This window comes from Canis lupus, chromosome 34 (genome assembly GCF_011100685.1).
Source record: "Canis lupus familiaris isolate Mischka breed German Shepherd chromosome 34, alternate assembly UU_Cfam_GSD_1.0, whole genome shotgun sequence".
Taxonomy (NCBI): Eukaryota; Metazoa; Chordata; class Mammalia; order Carnivora; family Canidae; genus Canis; species Canis lupus.
In genome coordinates this window covers 26904637-26925401 of record NC_049255.1, presented here as the reverse complement: position 1 = coordinate 26925401, position 20765 = coordinate 26904637, and the positions used below count along the sequence as shown (strand labels likewise).

Sequence of the window (20765 nt, the reverse complement as noted above, 5' to 3'; positions counted from 1 at the left end):
ATCGAAAAAGTGGTCTTTTTCCTCTTTGAAACTGAGAGTAGGGCTGCTGTGAACCTTTTCCTAAGGACAATGCCGTGCACCTTAAACTTACATGGTAAAGTATGTCAGTTATTTTTCAGCAAACCTAGAAACAAACTAAGGAATCTGAATATATTATGGAGTTTTGTTACTAATAATGTATCAATATCAGTTCATTAATTCTTACAAATGTACCATATTAATGTAAGGTGTTTATCATAAGGGGAACCTGGGTGCAGTGGTTTTCCAGAACTCTGTACTATCTTCTCAACTTATCTGTGAATCTAAAACTATTCTAAAAAGTAAAATCTATTTTAAAATGTCTCAAAGAGCAGACACATATACATCTTTGTATATATTTAGAAAAGTCTGAGTTTGAGCAGTTTTGCTTTTAAATTTTTGATAGGTGTTGCCAAACTACCCTACAGATGTACTCTACCAAGAGCGAGGTATAAGTGCAACTTGCTCTTAAGGAGTAGTAGCCATGTTTTCATAGGTCTATTTTGTTATTTTTCATGGCTGCATATTCTCTTCAATGGATGTATCTTAGTTCACTTAACCAATCCCTGTCATGAAATTTAGGCTGTTTTGAACTTTAATAATACACCGTTGTCCATCTGTACACATAATACTTAGGATTAACTGTAAGTGGCACTGCTGAATTCCAGGCCTTACACAAAATTTCCATATATATTGCCTAACTAACCTTCAGCAAAGCTGTACCAGGTTTACATTGCTATCAACAAAGTCTGTTTCCTCACACTCTCACCAAAGTGACTTTTTCATCTTTGCCAAACTGGCAATGAAAAAGACATCACTCTAATTTGCAATCCTTTGTTTCAGAACTTGCATTTCTTCATTGAATTGGCTCTTCATGTCCTTTGCTCATTTATCTATCAAGTTGGTTACCTTTTGCATCATTTATTTGCAAAGGTCCTTTATTCATTAAGAGTAATTTTTTTTTCTGCCACATATGCTTAAGTATTTTTCTCAGTTTTTCATTTTAGCCATTTCTGATGTCTCCATGCACTCAAACTTATCAATCTTTTTCTTTATGATTTTGATACACACTAATGAAACTTCTCCCCATCAAAGATTATATTTTCTAATATTTTCTATTACTTCAATATTTTCCCTTTTTCATAGAAACATTTCCTATTTCTGATAATTATTTTAATTATGATGTGAATATATTACACATACATGTCTCAAATGGCTATTCAATTAACAGCACCATACCCTGAATAATCTGTATCATCTCCCACTGAATACTTATTGTCATATACTTAGTTTATACAGAATATTTATATGGTATACATGCATATAATTTATAGACTTCATTTTATTAATTCCTGGATCAGTACCACACTATTTAATAACTGTAATTTATAAAATATGTTTTGATGTTGTGTAGGGTAAGTCCCCCATCATTAATCTTAATCTTCAAAATATTCATGGTGATTTTAATTAGTTTATTCTCCCAGAGAAATTTTAGTATGCATTTTTGATCCCTCTTTTCCATATTCCCCACCCCAGACTTTAAGGTTTGGATGAGGATTGCATTGAATTTATTAGGGAGGACCATTATATTTAAGATACTGAATCTCATACAGGAATATATATTTCTCAACTTATTGAAACCATATTTTATATTCAATATATTTATGTCTTAGATATTTCTTGTTAAGTGTTTTCGTGGATATTTTATAGATTGTTATTGTGAAGTTTTCTGTTTTGTTTTTCTGTGCTTTCTTACCAACTACAGCTACAGGAAAGAAATGCGTAAAAGAGATCAATCTGGTTGTGTGTGTGTGTGTGTGTGTGTGTGTGGTGTTATCCTACACTTTGTCAAGTTTTATGTTAATGTTACGCCAGCCTCGAGTGCTAGATGTGCTTACCACTGTTGGCCTGCTTGTAATCTCTACTTAGTGCAAATGGCCATGCTATATCCCTATTTAAAAAAAAAATTATCTAATATCTGGATATCTGATCTTTCCATTGGTTTAAAATGTCTTTAAATCAACTATCCTGGGATTCCTGGATACATATATATCTAGATTATATCATCTGCAAATAATGTTGCTTTTTTGATAGTAAGCTTTTTGTTTGTTTTTCTTATGGCACTGACTAGAACATTCAGAAGAATGTTAAAAAATACCAAAAAAGATAGATACCCCCAACTTCTAAACTTAACAGAAATAAGTCTAGTCTTGTATTTCACTCAAATACAATGTGTGTTGTTGATTCCTGGAACACAATTTTGATATCATTAAGGTAAGAGTCTTCTCCCAGTTTACAAAGAGTATACACACACACACACACACACACACACACACACAAACTTTGTTTCATTAAATTTATTTTTTCATCTATGTGATGATTAATATTTTACCTTCAATTTGTTGATGTATAATAACTGATTTTTTAAATCTTAAAACATTTTTACTTTCGCTTGAGCATTCTCAATTTTGCTCTAGGCTCCTGGCTGATTCAGTACCCTGCCCCCATCTAGTGTTGCCTATCTACTTAGATTAATGGGTAATACCTGACCAATGCACCTCAATTCCATAAGCTGACCAGGGTCTATTGCATTATATGACTGGCCTTTAAAAAGATAAGTTGTTTTTTCTTTTAAGTAATCTTTACACCCAATAGGGGGTTTGAATTCACAGCTCCCAGATCAAGGGTAGTGTGCTCCACTGACCAAGCCAGCCAAGTGTCCCTAAAAAGATGTTTTTAATTTTAATTATTGTATTTTTTCAGTTCTAGAATTTCCATCTGTTTTGTGTGTGTATGTGCTCATGCATCCACACATATGCTTTATATTTCTCCACTAAAATTTTGGATCTTCTTTCCTTTTCTTCTTTTTTAGAGAGGGAGGGGCAAAAGGAGATGGAGAGAGAGAATCTTAAGCAGGCTCCATGCCTGGGTCAGAATCTGACATGATGCTCAATCCCACACTCCTTGAGATCATGACACAAGCTGAAATCAAGCATTGGTTGCTTAACTGACTGAGCCACTCAAGCACCTCCTTTAATTTTCTTGAGCATACTAACATAGCTGAAGTCTGATAATTCCAATATCTAGACCTTCCATAGACCCATTTGTATTTTGTGTTTCTTCTCTCCATTTTGAACATGCTATCTTGTATCCTAAAGGCCCTTGTTAATAACACCAGACAGTGTAGATGAAAAGTTGTAGGGAGGATTTATGTTTACTTCTGGTTTGTGGCTGGAGACACTAGCAATTCCAGATTTCTTTCATTTTGATTGAGACTATTTAAAAGGTTGGTTTCAGTATTCCGGAGGGGCTGGCTATGTCTGGTTTACTCTAAAGGGACAGCCCCTTCCAGATCACAGCCCTAAAACTGGAGGGCTTACCTAGGCCTCCTAGTTTGATGGGCCTTGAACACCATTTGCCTTCCTAACCTTAGGAGTCTCTCAGAAACTCTACTACATTTTTGTTCTTTGACTCCTCTTCTAGCATTGGCAGGTGTCACTAGGAAAAAGCAATCCCAAATAGGCTCACATTTCTCTGTATGCTTCCAACTTTTCCAAAAAAATAGGGAGAGAGTGAAAGAAGGAGGGAGAAGGACAAGAAGAGAGAGTACTTATTTTTTTTCTTGAAGTGTTTCTAGTTCTCAGCAGGAAATTTATACCAAGGTTATACTGGGATTTTTTTTTTAAGATTTTATTTATTTATTCATGATAGACACAGAGAGAGAGAGAGGCAAAGACACAGACAGAGGGAGAAGCAGGCTCCACGCAGGGAACCCAACACAGGACTTGATCCTGAGACTCCAGGACCAGCCCAGGGTCGAATGTGGCACTAAACTTCTGAGCCACCAGGGCTGCCCCTATACTGGGATTATTATCTGGTTCATCATTACTGTTGACTCTCTATTTTAAATATGTTTTACACACATACTCACATTCTGTCTCATTTTCTCTCTCTTCCTTTCAAAGTATTTTTTTTTCTAGTAGTTACTGTTGTTGAAAAATAAAGCATCAAGATAAAGCCATACTCGTTACCAGCACGACTCATTTTTGCCCTTCACTATAAGGATGAGGCTTTATACTCCATTTTTATTCTGATTGTGTTAACCTTTAAATGTTAGAATGAAAAAAATCCAGAGTTAATGTTTCTGTGTCTTTCTCCTAAAAAGATAAAAATTTATAATGCTTTTACTTGCCCCTTCTTTACTACACTTCTCTCTACATGTGTACTGTGCCATTTCCCACATTTTCTTTCTAAAAATCTGGATCTAAGATTATAGGCTCTTATTTTCTTTACATTATTCTTCTTCTATTTCAAAAAAAAAAAAAAAAGCTTTTTAAATGACTGCATTAAACTCTTCAACCACAACTCAATTACTTAGATTTAATTATAATTTTTACTAGTTTTATTGCTCATCACCATTTCTTATAGACTATGTTTTTTTCTTTTTTTCTTGACACATCTTTTTCTGACTTACATTAATTTGACTGAAATAACTTCCTCATGTACATTTTTCCTAAAGGTGATGTAAGTTTTTGCATAAAGTTGCCTTTTCTTTCCCCTTTATGTGAATGATGGTTTAGCTGGGTATAAAATTCTAGGGATACACTTGCCCTCATCATCTTATAAAAATATTGATTCACTGTTTTCCAGTACATGATGTTACAGATTAGAAATCCAATACCAATCAGATTCTCTTTACCTTGCATGGAACTCTCACCCAGATATTAACAGCTCCTGCCCTCTCCTCCTTCACATCTTTATTCAAACTCAACCTGCTCAGTGAGGACTTCTTTTATCAGCTTTTAAACTGCAATCTTCATGCTTTCATCCCACTTCTTTATTTTCTTCTGTAACACTTTTCTTCTGTAACATACTATATAACTTATTAAATTCGTTTAGTCTTTGCTCATTCCACCAAAATATAAACTTCAACAACAGGGTAGAGACTTTCCTTTCCTTTATTTTTTTATCCTTCCTGTGAGAACTGAAGCCTGGCTCTAAACAACAGCATCAAGAGGATGGATTTTTTAGCTTTTGGGATGCCTCTGATTAATCGCCAATTTCTAAAACTTTCCAAGGGATATATAAACAGGGAAAATGTGAAGAAAATCAATTTCCAGATCCTTAGCTTTCAAAGATACTCTTTCCCAAAACTGATATGCCAGAGAATGTGCCTCTGTTCATATCAGCCCTTCTCTCACCTTTAAAATAAAGACGCACCTCTCATCCACCCCAAGCCTTAAAGTGGAACATTTCTTTGAGGGTCAAATCCTCCAGGGGGATAAACAACGAGTAGATTGCTTTAATGATTAAATCAGGTCATAATAAATCCTTAGGGCTTCTTGTCTTTCCCAGTCTTGTATACATTTCTGTTAAGAGGAAAACATTATGCTATACAGAGAGTATTTTGGCCTAAGGATTCTGCTTTTTGGTAATAAGGTATTGGGAAAAACAAAAATTTTCATATAAAGACTTTCCCTCTTCCATTTCCTATCAACAAAAAAGGAAAAATAAAAAAAGCATTATTCTGGAAGAGTTCCATGAAAGCAAAGCAAAAAAAGAATCAGTGAGATATATTTAGTACTCAAAAAAATAAGACTTTTCTTCATTTTTATATTTAAAATTTAATATACATTAAATTTTAATATGTATTAATAATATACATTATGTATTATATGTATTATATATTATATTATAATAATATAATATAAATAATATATTAAATTAAAATATTTAATATTTATATTTAATATTTAAATATAAATGATTCTTTTCAGATATTCTAATATTCTAGGATTTGTAGGTATTTATAAAGAAAAGCACCTTAAAAATACCAAAGCTGAATAGATTAGTATATTAGTTATCTATTGCTGCACAACAAGTTACCACAAATGTAGGAGCTTAAAACCACACATATTTATTATTTCACAGTTTCTATGGGTCTGGGCAGAGTTCAGCTGAGTGCTTGGAGTCTCATAAGGTTGCAATCAGAGTGTTAGTTGGGCTGAATTCTCATCTGAAGATCTGACTGGAGAAGGATCCACTCCCAATCTCACTCAGGTTATTGGCAGAATTTATTTCCTGGAGCTGTAGGACTGAGGGCCTTGGCTTCTTGCTAACTCTACTTCCAGCAGTCTTTAACTTTCTGAGACCACAATCAGCTCCTAAAGGATACCTACAGTCCCTTGCTACATAAGCTTCCTCAGCATGGCCAATTACTTCATCAAACCAGCAAGGAAAGGTTCTAAAGAGTTTCCCAGCAAGACAGAGTCCTACATAACATTACATAGTCACAGAATTACTTCCCATCATCATTAATTATTCTGTTGGTTAGAACTGAAGGGAAGGGATCATAGAAAGGTATGAATTCCAGGTGGCAAGGATCATGAAGACTCACTTTAGACACTATCTACCACAGTAATGATTCTTCATGTAATTAAAATATTTTCTTGAATTACCAAGAATTTAAGGACTCAGTGGGTAAAAATTATCCATAAAACTTTATAGTGTTTTAGAATTGGTGCAATATAGAGTTATAATCTATTTTTATCAAATCATACAATGAAATATTTCTTTCAACTATAATCAGTCTTCATCTTATTTCATCTCAAAATGCTTAATATTTTTTATAAATAATATAATTATTTTAAAAAATAATTGTTAGCTGCTGGGCTGATTATTTTTAATAGTAGTGTTTATATTTCTTTTTCTTTAAATATATAGGAAGCGTGGCCATGCTATTTAACAAAGTTAATGGAGTTCATTCTAATTTTATATATGACTCTTATTTAATTACTCCCAAAAGCTGAATACCAGCATCTCGGCATGCTTTTTTTTATTATATTCTCTCACAAATCAGTAATATTTTAAGCTACAAATTGTACCATATCATTAGAAATTAAGTAATGAGAACTAGCATTTTGATTTATTACCTATTTATAACATGTTATAACATTGATGAATTAACCATGTTAGATCTGTATCATTTAAACCTTTCCTGCTTTTAGTAATGTCTTACAAAATATGTTCCATAATCTTTCCTCAGTGATCTCTGTACTGTTTTTTTTTAAATGTATAACACATATATTTAAGTTGAAAAATGAGGTCAGACTTTTTCTGATAGACAGTAAGTCTGATTGGAGCTGATTGGACTGACAAAAATGACAGGTTTGCCAATTAGACCCTTCTACTATCCAAATAAAATTTTCAGCTCCAAGATTTAGATGAAAATATGTTTAAATGATGTGATAAGATAACAGCATTTTATAAAACATATTGTAGGGGGATCCCTGGGTGGCTCAGCAGTTTGACGCCTGCCTTTGGCCCAGGGCGCGATCCTGGAGTGCCAGGATCGAGTCCCGCGTCAGGCTCCCGGCATGGAGCCTGCTTCTCCCTCCTCCTGTGTCTCTGCCTCTCTCTCTCTCTCTCTATGTCTATCATAAATAAATAAATTAAAAAATAAATAAATAAAACATATTGTATTGGCACAGGTATAGAAAATAAATCACATTTACATTTTTCCAGTTCTCTCTGGGTACACTGAATTACCTAAGGTATCTCAAAGTCAAAGGGTAATAAGTCTAATTAATAATCACTTGTTACGTCTTGGTAAAGCCTTTCTGTTATATTTCCAAGAAATTTGGGAAACCAGATGCCTCTGATGTTTGGGCAACAAATCATTCTGCAAGGTGTGTGGATTCCAATTCATTTCTTTTGCCCATTTGAAAGATGATCTAATTAAGTTGTCAGGTAATAGATGAGTTAAAATAATTATTTACAATCATTATTTTTGGCACATAATTAGAAGGGGCTCAAAGGACTGGATGGAGTTGTTATTACCTAACTCCATTTTTGCTACCCATTTATGATAATGTAATAATATATATTATATAATAATGATTATATAATTATGTGTTATTTATATATTATAAAAGTATATAAATAATATATAATGTGACATAATATAACAAATAATAAATATTAAATTAAATCCATAATTATATGAATATAACAATATATAAATAAAATTTTGTAGCACAGATATCTGTAAAAATGAAGAAATAATAGAATTGATACAAAATTCTATCTCTTTCCAACGTTAAGTAATAATCATTCATAGGTTCATGAACCAATTATAGGGAAAAATCCAGTTATTTCATTGGGAACTGGATTTCCAATAAAAATTTTATGTTTTGCTTTTATTGATTATTTACCAAAATGTATTATCTTTATGTTGTTTTGATTATGTACTGATAATGGTTATAAGAATTCAACCCAAAAGAAAAATGTATTAGCTCTCAGAACCTTATGGTTATTGTCAAGAAGACAATTTTAAATTATGGGGTTTATTTTATTTGTGTTTTTTGTGATTTTCTTGTAACGAAATAGGACAGAGAAAATAATGAAAGGCTTCCATGCTTAAAAATTTATTCAGGGTTAAATTCTGTGGAAGAATTAAAATGTAAATGTGAGTTCAAAGAAGAAAAAATAAATATGGGAAAATTCCAACTCTTTTAAAAGATATTACTCATAAATATGCAAAGACATAGTAGTAGACATAAAATCCTTATAGTATTTAGATTCCTCTGGAAGCTTTAAAAAGAGTAATGAAACAGTTTTATTTTAAAATGTTAGCATGTTACAAAATGCCAAAAATTACAATTTTTTGCAATTATTTAAACTAATGGTGAAAAATTTTAGATGCTAACTAAATATGTGAGGGGATTCCCAGTTTTAATTGTGTGAGGGGGTTCATAGTTTTTTAGGATTGATTGGCAAGTTTTTTAAGATAAAAATTTGTAGACTACCGCTTTCTACAGCCACCAAGGGCTGAGAACAGCTGTTGCTCCCAGACCCCAGACCCCAGAACACCCCTCTGGCACAGGCACCTTGATATCATGCTTCTGGGATCCACATGGATTAAAAATCTATTGACTACCCCTTGTGTACTTGTCATGCCAACTACAAAAAGGAACAGGTCACCTGCAGCCACTTTCCTCTTTGCCAACCAAAGTGGAGTGTCTGCTTCTTCCTTGTTTAGTAACTCATGCTGCTCAACTGGCATTGATGGCACCTAGGTATTCTTGCAAGAGCCAGACATAGTCTAGATCGCAGAGAGCTGGTCTCCTGGGCCGGTGCCAAAACCTCAGACATGGCAGGGTCAAGATATGAATCCATTTACTAGAACCTGGGTGAAAGGCAAGGATTTTATTGCCATGAATAGGAGAGAGATTTATTATTAGAACTAGAGATACAAGATCAAGGTGACTTGATGTAAAATAGTCACGATAAGTGCCTGGAGCTTCTGAAATTCCACCTGGCTAAGAAAGTTCTGTTCTTAGAACTTTTCCCTAGCACCTGGGGAAGAAGAAAGCCTACAAACAGTAGTGAGAGATCCTCACCTACCTAAATGGTCCAAAGGTATTCAACCCAAGACCTCCTGACTCCAAAACCTACTGTAAATTGTGAATTGTGTCCCTCATAAAGATATGTTCAAGTCCTAACACTGGGTACTGTGAATGTTCTCTTACTTGGAGATAGAGTATTGCAGAGTTAATTAAGATATAATAAGGTAAGATGAGATCATAGTGGATTAGGATGGTACCTAATCAGCCACCGGTGTCCTTATGATACAGACACACATAGAGGAAAGCCAGCCTTGTAAAGACAGGCAGAAATTAGACTGATGCAGATAAAAGCAAGGAAACAGGGGATCCCTGGGTAGCGCAGCGGTTTGGCGCCTGCCTTTGGCCCAGGGCCCGGTCCTGGAGACCTGGGATCGAGTCCCACATCGGGCTCCCGGTGCATGGAGCCTGCTTCTCCCTCTGCCTGTGTCTCTGCCTCTTTCTCTCTCTCTGTGACTATCATAAATAAATAAAAATTAAAAAAAAATTTAAAAGCAGGAAAACACCAAGGACTGGTAGCAACCGTCAGAAGCTAGGAAGAGGCGAGGAAGGGTTCTTTAGAGTCTTCAGAAGGCTCATGGCCCAACTAACCCCCTTGGTTTCAGACTTTCAGACTCCAGAACTGTAAGAGAAGAAATTTGTCTTTAGGGTACTCAGTTTGTGATAATTTGTTACAGTAGTCCCAGAAAAGTAATATACCTCCCTACTGAGAAGTTATAAGAAATGTCAGGAAATCTGCCACTCACCTAATATTTGGTTTAACCCACAATACTAGCCTCCTGAAATGGAATTCAGCTGAACTAAACAAACATTTATTCATTGCATGCTTACTACTTGTCACTGCACAATATGTGTTTGCATGTTTTTTACAGAGGTGAAAAAGACAAGACATAGCTCCTAACCCCAGGAAGTTTTCAGTCTAGAGAGAAAAAGGCTGGAGGTTAAATAAGAAATTATAAAAAAGAAAGGATGATTTCATGTTCTTTCAGTGTTATGCTTGGTCATTGTTTATCTGGCCTGCCCAAGATTTGTTTGATTCCCTAGAATAACCTACTTTGTTTGGCTTTCCTATTTGCTATTTGATTAGAGCTTGCAAAATTATAAGTTACATATTAATTTGTAGATTTCTGTTCAGTAGAAAAGAATAATACCAAAGGTTACAATTTAATTGTCTGTAGTTCATTATCAATCTTTTTTCCCCCAATAACAGATTTTTTTAAATTGAGATATAATTGATATATATATATATATATAAAATTGTGTAAGTTTGGGCAGCTCGGGTGGCTCAGTGGTTTAGCGCCGCCTTCAGCCCAGGGCGTGATCCTGGAGACCCGGGTTCGAGTCCCACGTCAGGCTCCCTGCATGGAGCCTGCTTCTCCCTCTGCCTGTGTCTCTGTCTCTCTCTCCTCTCTGTTTCTCATGAATAAATAAATAACATCTTTAAAAAAATATATTTTAAAATTTTAAAAATTGTGTAAGTTTAACAAAAACAAAAACACAAAACAAAACGGGGCAGCCCGGGTGGCTCAGTGGTTTAGCATTGCCTTCAGCCCAGGGTGTGATCCTGGAGACCTGGGATCGAGTCTCGTGTCAGGCTCCCTGCATGGAGCCTGCTTCATCCTCTGCCTGTGTCTCTGCCTCTCTCTCTCTCTCTCTCTTTCTCTCTGTGTGCTTCTCATGAATAAATAAAATCTTAAAAAAAATAAGGTGTACAGTATACTCATGTAATATGTTTATATTGCAATGTCATTGCCATTGGAATGGTAACTAACGCCTCTGGTCACATCACATAATTATCACTTTTTCTAGTGATGAAAACACTAACATCTAGTATTAGTTTCAAGTTTAACGTTTATAATACACTTTTGTCATGTGTGATCACTGTACTGTGTATTAGATCTCCAGGACTTATTTCTACTAGTTGCAAATATGTATCTTTAAGCAACATCTCTCCTATTCCCCCACCCCCTATCTCCTGATAGCCATTATTTCTCTGTTTGGTTTGGTTTTGGTTTTAGTTCTGTTCTAGATTCTGCATATAAGAGATATTGTAAGGTATTTGTCTTTCTCTGCTTGATTCAGTTTTTTGAAAAATCTTTATGTGCTACAGAAACCTCTCTTCTTCAAATGCTCTTAGAAAACAACTTTGCCATCTTCCCAGTTTTTCCGTTTGTCATTAATGAGTTGAATACATTTTTGACACATGTTGACTTTATTTTTGTAGGAAAGTCATGTTTTTCACTTTGAAAATTGTATTTTGACATAGAGCTATTGCAAAGCATAAATGATAAAGAAGATTAATATGGTTCCTGGAATGCGGTAGGTGTTGCAAGAGTATGACCTCTCCCTTAGCAACTGAGAAAAGCCTGAGCCTTTCAAGAGAAGCAATCTCTTAGGACCCTCTTCCCTGCCAAGGGACAAAGCAGTTGTGTTATACACTAATTCTTTATTCTCTTCCTATCTCTTTATCCCTCTTGTTCCTGTTCAGTAGTAGGGCAGACATCTTAACTGACCATTTTTAAAACTTCTTAAGTTCCTCTGTGTTAAGAAATTGAAACCTTCGATTGTATCACCCCTTCCCTCCACTCTAGAGCTCTAGCTTGCTTTTGGCCTCTTCCCCATGTCAGGAATTCACTCCTGGTCCAGCCGACCCATTCCAAGTGTTCTTATTTGTCTTCTGCAGTGACGTCTTGATTACAAAAAGTCTTTTATTTAGCTTTTTCTTTTTTTTAAGAGAGAGACCATGTTCAAGGAAGAACGGGGGGGAGGGGAGGGGCAGAGAAGAAGAAAAAGAATCTTAAGCAGGCTCCATGCCCAGCACCAAGCCCAACAGGGCTCAATCTCAAGACCTTGAAATCATGTCCTGAGCTGAAATCAAGAGTTGGATGCCTAATCAACCCAGCCACCCAGGCACCCCATATTTAGCATTCTTAATCTCTTAGATGTAACTTTGTTTAAAGTTACAGGGCGAAATTTATGCTACATCCAGAAGGTTGGTAAATTTGAAAACAAGTCTTAGAAATCTTTGCTGTAGTGCAAAAGCAGCAAAATCTAAGCAAGAATTCTGAGAGGAAAAAAAATTAAGTGAAAGGACCATGTTCAGTAAGTTACCCTTGACCTCAGTGGGACACCATCACTCCTGAACTTGTAAAGAAGCACTTACTCAGTAACGATTTTCTAAAAATGGTGCCATTTTTCAGAAGTTAATATGACCTGAAACAGCAATGAATTCAAGCATTGCAGGCTAGAATAAGAAGCACAGTGTACAGTTTCTGCACAGATTGAAGTGGCTAGAGAGAAAAGGGGAAAGAATCAAGCCACCTAAAAACGTGGAACCTGTGGAACATTTTACCTTTAAGAGCAAGAAACAAGCTAGGTGTTTGGGAGGAACCTGGTGATTTGGGGTGAATGGATAAGAGTTAGGTACCACATGAGGCAGAGATAATTCATTTGTTTATCCACCATTTGCACAGCAGACAGATTTTATTTCTTTCAGAAATTTACTAACATGCATTTTTTCCAAAGGCCTTTTAAAGTAAAATTTATGATGCCATAGCTAATACTTTGTGACAGTAAATATTAGGGTTTTTTTTTTCTCTTCAGGGTATTATTCTCTCCTTGATATAATGATTTTTAAAATAGATTAATTCTATTCATAAGATACAGGATGAAGATAGGTACCTAAATGCCACGCATAAGAAAATTGGACCACGGTAATTGCTGCCACCCTGTGGGAGAATGATAGAAATTCAAGATACTGTTAACCTCCCTAAGTTTTTAGCATTGTCTCTCTGATTTAAAAATTCATGTGTCATTCATCCTTTCATTCAACATTTACACTGCACCACGCCACGGCTGGATGCTGGGGATATATAAGACAAGTAAGACACAGTCTGTGCCCCCAAGGTATGTGGAATACAGTTGTCCAGATACAATGTACTGTTAAAATATTGTCCCAGGAGAAAGCATTCTTATTATGTATGGGTAGTGGAGAAGCCCGGAGACTTTCCCAAAGAGGTATAATCCACAGATTCATGGATAGCCAGGCTGACTCTATTCAATGTGACGTTCTGTTATGAAAATAATTTCCTAAGTAGGATTTTTCTGCTCATTCCTGCTGGTTCTTTCTCATTTGCAGAAAGGGAGAATGGGGGAAAATGGAAGGCTGACCAGCCTCAGAATCTCAGAGAATATGTGGAATATCTTTCCTTTGCCTCTCTAGAAACGTCCCCACCCATTTTCATCCTGCTCTATTCTACAGGCTGGAAGGCTGACTCATGTAGACTACCTCTATCCCTTCTCTTGCACGCCGACTTCTGGTTCCATATTGGTGGTGAGGAAGTATTGGCAGGAGATCTGCAAAAGAGATAAGAATTAGATCATGGTATTTATACCTGGTTTCCCTCTCATCCGGGGAGGAATCACTCAATGAGAGATCTCAATTTCTCCCTCCCTTTCAGATCCAGAGGTGGTAACAGTGCCCAACAATTACTAGTCCCAGTGTGCCACACTAATTCTTGGGGTTTTCCTATATTCTGCCCACACCTTTGTAAATAATCCTTGCAAATCATCCTAATTTGAATATGCCATTGGTTTCCTGCTTCCTTGACTGACAGAGAAAAAATTAATAACCGTATGATTGAATATATGAAGTTTATGTAAACAAATGATTGAATTCAATAATTGAATGAGTGAAGGCATGAGTAAATGAATGAATGAGTGCTAGAATGTGAATGAATGAGAACTGAATGCAGGCATTTGGAGTATATTAATATTTCACGCATGAATAAATGCATAATGACTAAGCAAATGAATGATACCCATGTGAAAACATGAATGGAAGCATAAATGAAGAATGAATTCATAAAAACATGAATTGAGATACTTTCTAAACAATCTGAATGCCTGACTTCACCATCTCCCCAGGCTCCCATCTACTAGAACATATGCAAAGAAAAGGAATGATAGAGCTTCTTTCTCAAACAGGGCTATTGTATGGAAACATAGTTTAGAGAGAGACACTTAGAGATTACATTAGAGAAAAAAAAAAAAAGACTCAAAAGAGTAAGTTAATTTAAAAGGAACCGGGAAGACAGTAAAGGTAGAGATTTCCTAAGAGAGGCAGAAAACAAAGATCGAATAGAGTAGAAGGAATAAGTTCCCTTTCTTTAGAAGAAATCAACATTGACTCAGACTAAGAGACTAGGAGCCATGAGATAGGAACCCAGACAGTAAATATTGCCATGAGAATCAATTAAGCCATGGATGAGAGGGACTGGAAGGCATTTAATTGCCACATTTGGATGCCAAGGTGGGATGGCCAATGAAATATTTTCCTTAAGATTCAGACATCATCTATTAAACTACTGGTTCAGTAGTTGCAGAAATCTCTTTCCAAAGGATCCTGGTCATTAGTGTAGGGTCACACATCTAACTCACTTGTTCTGAACATGAGACCTTGGTCAAGATTCAGAGCTTAGGGATCCCTGGGTGGCGCAGCGGTTTGGCGCCTGCCTTTGGCCCAGGGCGCGATCCTGGAGACCCGGGATCGAATCCCACGTTAGGCTTCCGGTGCATGGAGCCTGCTTCTCCCTCTGCCTGTGTCTCTGCCTCTCTCTCTCTCTGTGTGACTATCATAAATAAATAAAAAAAAAAATTTTAAAAAAAAAAAAAAAAAAAAGATTCAGAGCTTAAACATTCAGGTGATGGAATTAAAAGCAATTTAAAAATCATAAAAACCAAATGGTAATTTGAGCTTGTGTTTCTCAGCTTCCCTTTTCCCCAAGTTTAAATGTTTACTTAATAATTTAAAAAGAGATAATAGAACACATCCATATTTATAAGTGTAGTCCAAGAAGGATACAATTTTTATGCTAGAAATCTTAAGTAAATTCTGAAAAGTATAAAAGGTATCATTCAGGAAAATGGTCATGACTTTTGCTCTGGAAATCTCATTTCTAAGAATTTTCTTAAGAAAAGAATCACACAAATATAAAAAAAAAAAAAAAAGCAAGGACAAGAATGTCACTGCAGCAATGTTTATATATGTTTTAAAAAGCTTAGGGATCCCTGGGTGGCTCAGCGGTTTAGAGCCTGCCTTTGGCCCAGGGCGCAATCCTGGAGTCCCAGGATCAAGTCCCACATCGGGCTCCCGGCATGGAGCCTGTCTCTGGCTCTCTCTCTCTCTCTCTCTCTATGTCTATCATAAATAAATAAATCTTTAAAAAAAAAAAAAAAGCTTAAATGTCCATTATTAGGAGACTATAAAGCAATAGCTAATAATAGGTAACACTTGGCAAGCATTGATCTAAGTATATGTTAACTCATTTAATCCTCACATGAATCTTATTAATAAATAAGTACCATTATTATAACCATTTCAGAGATAAGGAAATTGAGGCACAAAGAGTTCAATTTACTTTCACAAAACTAGAAACTGTTGGAATGAACATTTGAAATCAGGCATTCTGGTGTAGTATCAAAGCTCATAAAGCCATGTTATACTGCCTTTATATAATCAAAATTCTCATGTAAAATTATCTTTATTGATAAAATGCCTACAGAGCACTGATCTATAAAAGTAGGTTCTAGAAGAGCTCATGTAGCCAGATCCCCTGCATGTAAAATTATAAACACAACCACAAAGAGATATCGGATGAATGGTCACCAAAATGGAAATTTTTTATAATTAGTATGTGTCATTCTAACAAAAATGATAAAGCTAATATCACAAAATTAAGCAACATCTTAGTTGGGTATTCATCTACCTCATACCTAGGAACACCATTCTTTTTCAGGCATTGCCAATGATATTGTAGGTTGAGGCCCCCTGACTGCCATTCTGGCCTTGTTGCAGCAACTACACCATTTTGTCTGTGGTGGTGAAGTGCTATCTATTAGCCCCTGCCATTCTAGAATCCCAACATCCACACTGATATCAATAAGTTCCCTTTCAGGGTCACCTGGCTCGCTCAGTCAGCAGAGTGAGCAACTCTTGATCTGCAGCCTGCAGAAAGCAGTGATCACCAAGCTTTTGCTTGAAAGTCAGTGGCCTCTTTCCAGTGCATTTATTATCTTAGTAAGGAGAATGTCTAGCCCTCCTGGGGAATACAGGTAGATTGCAAGTTCTTAGACCTTCCGTAGTAAATCCATTCTAATATTCCTACACCAAGAACCAACTCATTACCATGCCAAGGAAGTTCTGGAAACTCCGCTTCATTTACCATAGCCTTTTATCATGTTCAGGTTTGCATCATCACAGAAAACTCTTAGAACCAATTGCAGTGTCTCTGCTGGACATTAAGTTTTGAGTCCCCATTGAGTTCTCCCATGCCAATCAGTCCTCTTTCTTTATTATGTGGGATACTCTTTCCATTGTAATAACACCTTCAAGATCCAATCACATATTTTTTCTCACCTCCTTCCAGATTACATTACTAAAATTCTACAATACCTTTGATGTAGAAACTATTTATTTCTACATTCAAATTTTACTTCTCAAGCTGGGTTTAGAGCTGACCCTGGTTATGAGCCCAAAGGTAATAAGGGGTATCAGAGAGAGAACTTGAAGAGAGCCAGTATCATTGTGTGAGGTACATGCCTCATGTAAGAGGCATACTTTTTGGGCAAAAGGGGACTTTTCTTCAGAGGAAAGAGCTCTCTCTAACAGCTTGAAAGGCTTAGGAAAATCTGAGGTTTAAGATTCCCAGATTTATGCACCAAAATATCCCTATCCCAAGTATCAGGGGCCCCTTCTATCCCTATTAGAGCCCCGTTGGCTACAGAAGGATGGAGATATCTGCCTCCTGATGAAATGTGCAGGTAAATTCATATATGATAAAATGTGAACAGCTTTATAAAAGATGCTCACTTTCACCAGTAGTTAGGAAAATAAAAAATATAACAACAATGAAATGTAAATTTTTCACCCTTAAAAATAGAAAAACCAGAAAGTATTGCTAAAATTCAGTATTGGTAAAAATGTTGGTAAGAGGCTGTCAAATTCAGCTGAAGGGTACATGAATCATTTGTATCATCGATCATGCCTTGTCGGTTATGATACATGATTTTTGGAGATACAACTTTTTTATTTTTTAATTTTTAATTTTTTAAAGATTTTATTTATTTATACATGAGAGACACAAAGAGAGAAGCAGAGACATAGGCAGAGGGAAAAGCAGGCTCCCTGTGAGAATCCTGATACGGGACTCGATCCCAAGATCCTGGGATCATGCCCTGAGCTAAAGGCAGATGCTCAACCACTGAGGACCCAGGCATCCCACAAGATACAACATTAAAAAAAAAAAAAAAGATTTTATTTATTTATTCTGAGAGACACACACACACAGAGAAGGAGAGACACAGGCAGAGGGTAAAGCAGCCTTCATGCAGGGAGCCCATGGGACTCGATCCTGGGACTCCAGGATCGTGTCCTGAGCCAAAGGCAGGGGCCAAACCACCGAGCCACCCAGGGATTCCCAATTCAACATTTTTAAAAGCCAATTTGGTGGTATCTGTCAAAATTTTATATGCCCATATGTTTTGATCCAATGATGTTACTTCTAGAGACATATTCTATGAAAGTATCAGCAAATATAAGATATGCATACATATCTACAAAATGATGCTTATTGCCACATTGTTCTAAGAACAAAATACCGTAAGCACCCTGACAACCCATCAGCAAGAGAATGACTAAATAATTTATGGAATATCCATACTATGAAACCAACAGACAGAGTTAAATATACTGAAGTGGAAAGGTGATAATGAAATGTCAAATAATGAACAATATGTAGATCATAGTTCTATTTATGTAAAATCACTACTCATAAAGAAGTATACATACTGAGTCATAAACAGTACTTATCTCTGGGGAAACAAGTGGGGTTGGAGAGGGTAGTGTTGAAGGAGGCTCTTTTCCTATACACATTTCTGTGTTGTTTGAATTTTTATTATGTGCATATATTATCATATAATTTTTAAAAATGTAACCTGTGCTCACTTTCCTTGCAAGATTGTATGATTGTACTGAGGAACCTAATTATATGTACCTGAATCTTGTACAGAAAATAGGGAATTCATTATAGTGGCCAATACTAGCAATCTGCTATTGAATTTTAAATTCATTCCATCATTAATAACCCAATACTTATTTATGCCAAAAGAGCATTGCATTCTTTTGTTTTCTGTGTGAACAAAACAAAAGATCATTGTGATATGTTCATTTCTTCCAACCAATATTTACTGAATGCCTTCTATGTGCCAGGCACTATGCTAGGGTTTGAGTGTACATGCCCCCTGCCCTAAACTAGGGAGACTAAAGATTGTAATGAATAAACAAGCAAAAAAGTAAGTATAGTAAAACAAAATACATTTTGATATATGGCAAATGTTGTAAAAGAAAAAAAGAGTATTGTAAGGAATGAATTGTAGAGGACAGAGTGGAGGCACAGAGACTCCAAAGCCTGTGATCTCTAAACTTGTAAGGGAGGAAAAATATTTTTCCTTTACCCTTCTAAGTTCTTGGCTAATACCCCTGCAATAAAAGGTATGAGACTCATAAGGCACTAAATATATACCATATGCCCATATGTATATATATATATAATATTATTAACACCAAGCTAATAAGCAAGCCCAGGTAAAGATGAAAATGAAAAGCCTCATCTCAACATCATGAAGGGCCCAAGAGGCAGGGGAGAGGATATAGAGGTGGTCACCCTCATCTTTAGATGTGAAGACTCAGTTCTGCCTCTCTTCCTCTTTTGACCTTCTTCTCAAAGAGAAGTGATGGCAACACCCGAAGCTCTGTGGATATTCCAGATGCATGTCGTAGCTTATCAGAGAGAGAGGCATGGCATGGGAGTGGTGCCTGTCCAGAGCAAGAACCCTATATAGCCCCGAGGATCATTTATCATTTGCAGACCTGGGAAGATGGAGCAGATGCTTGATCATGAGATATGGACCTCAGAGTCAAAAGGCCTCTGTGTGATTTGAGCTCCACATGGACTTCCATCAGTCTGGATGGAGGGAGGAGTATTCACGGAAGGACATTAAGAGACACATAATGGGTCTCTCCTGGAGACTTTCTTTCAGACAAAGTAAGAAATCCTGGAAAAGAGGCCTCATATCCTCTTCAGGTCTACTTGCTTTGTCCACAGCCAGAAATCTGGGTGATGCAAGGAAATATAACATCACCTTCTGGAAAAAAAGTAGGCCTGGCTATACCATTTCTGCTCAGAGAATCTATTTCTCTCTTTGACAGGAAATGGGGATGCTGACTGGATGTCACTTTATCTTCATTCATGGATCATCAGCATCACAATTTCTCTTTAGAGGATTTGTACTGGGCCAACAACTTCCTTTTTTTGCTAACATGGCCCTGTAGGTACTACACTTATTATCACATGACTCTCAGTGTGTGCAAAGCTGAAGCCATGGGCTTTGGGAAATGGATTTTGAGGACTTGATATTGAACATCTGGTGTGAGTCCTGGAATGCAGATGACAGGGGGACTATTACAGAGAACTCTACCAACACCATCTTTTCTTCATGACCCGGGACAAAACTCATGGAGCTGCCTGCCAATCAAGGGAGAGATATATGCCATGTAATAATACAGATGATGGTGGTGATGATAGCTTATATTTATTAATATCACTAATAATATAATATCTTATTTACTGTTGGTATTTAATAGGTAATAGTGTGGGCACTGTTCTAAGTAGCTCAAGAAAGACTGTCACAAAGTGACATGTGAAAAGGGCTCTGCTAAAAGAGCAGACCTTATGTTCTTAGAGAAGGTTGCAGTGGGAAGAGATTATTTGGGGCTGGAACACCTGCAGAGGTTCCTTCCGGTTGCTGGGATTCCACTTGGGCCTTCAAGGATGGACAAGGTTTGGAAACTACCTGCAGCAGGAGCCTCTTTCCTGATATGTCAGAAGCTTTCCAAAGACAAGGCCTGCATCTCCTCCCTCCCTCTCCTCTACTACTCTGCACTCTAAACTGCATATTTCTTGAATGCAGAAAATGTCTTGATCCTTCCTTGGTGCCCCACCACAGGCCAGCAAATGGGTGTTGCTGGGGCTCCTTGATTTGATTAGTAAGCATGACTAGTTTGGGTTAAGACCAAACAACCTATGACCACATTCATCAGGGTTGTGGTTTAATATTTCCCTGGCATAATCTGAACTTGGCCTTCTCCCAGGCCAGGACTCAGGAAGCACATTTACATGTGGAGGTGGAGGCAGTATCTCTTCCTGTGGAAGCCTCTGCCGGAGATCAGAGCAGGACATATTCAAGAAGGTACACATTCAGAGGAAGATCCAGGCCTTTGCAGAA

General features: G+C 36.5%; 1 protein-coding gene across 1 annotated transcript in view; it reads right to left on the bottom strand.

Moving 5' to 3' along the window:
- Positions 1-12806: 12806 nt before the first annotated feature.
- The window catches only part of LOC119877856 (insulin receptor substrate 4-like), a 110806-nt gene continuing 102847 nt past the window's right edge, over positions 12807-20765 (bottom strand). The window contains exon 4 of the mRNA XM_038583285.1: positions 12807-13778. Within this exon, the coding sequence (XP_038439213.1) occupies positions 13713-13778 (66 nt within the window). The 3' untranslated portion in view covers positions 12807-13712. The remainder of the gene's footprint in view (positions 13779-20765) is intronic.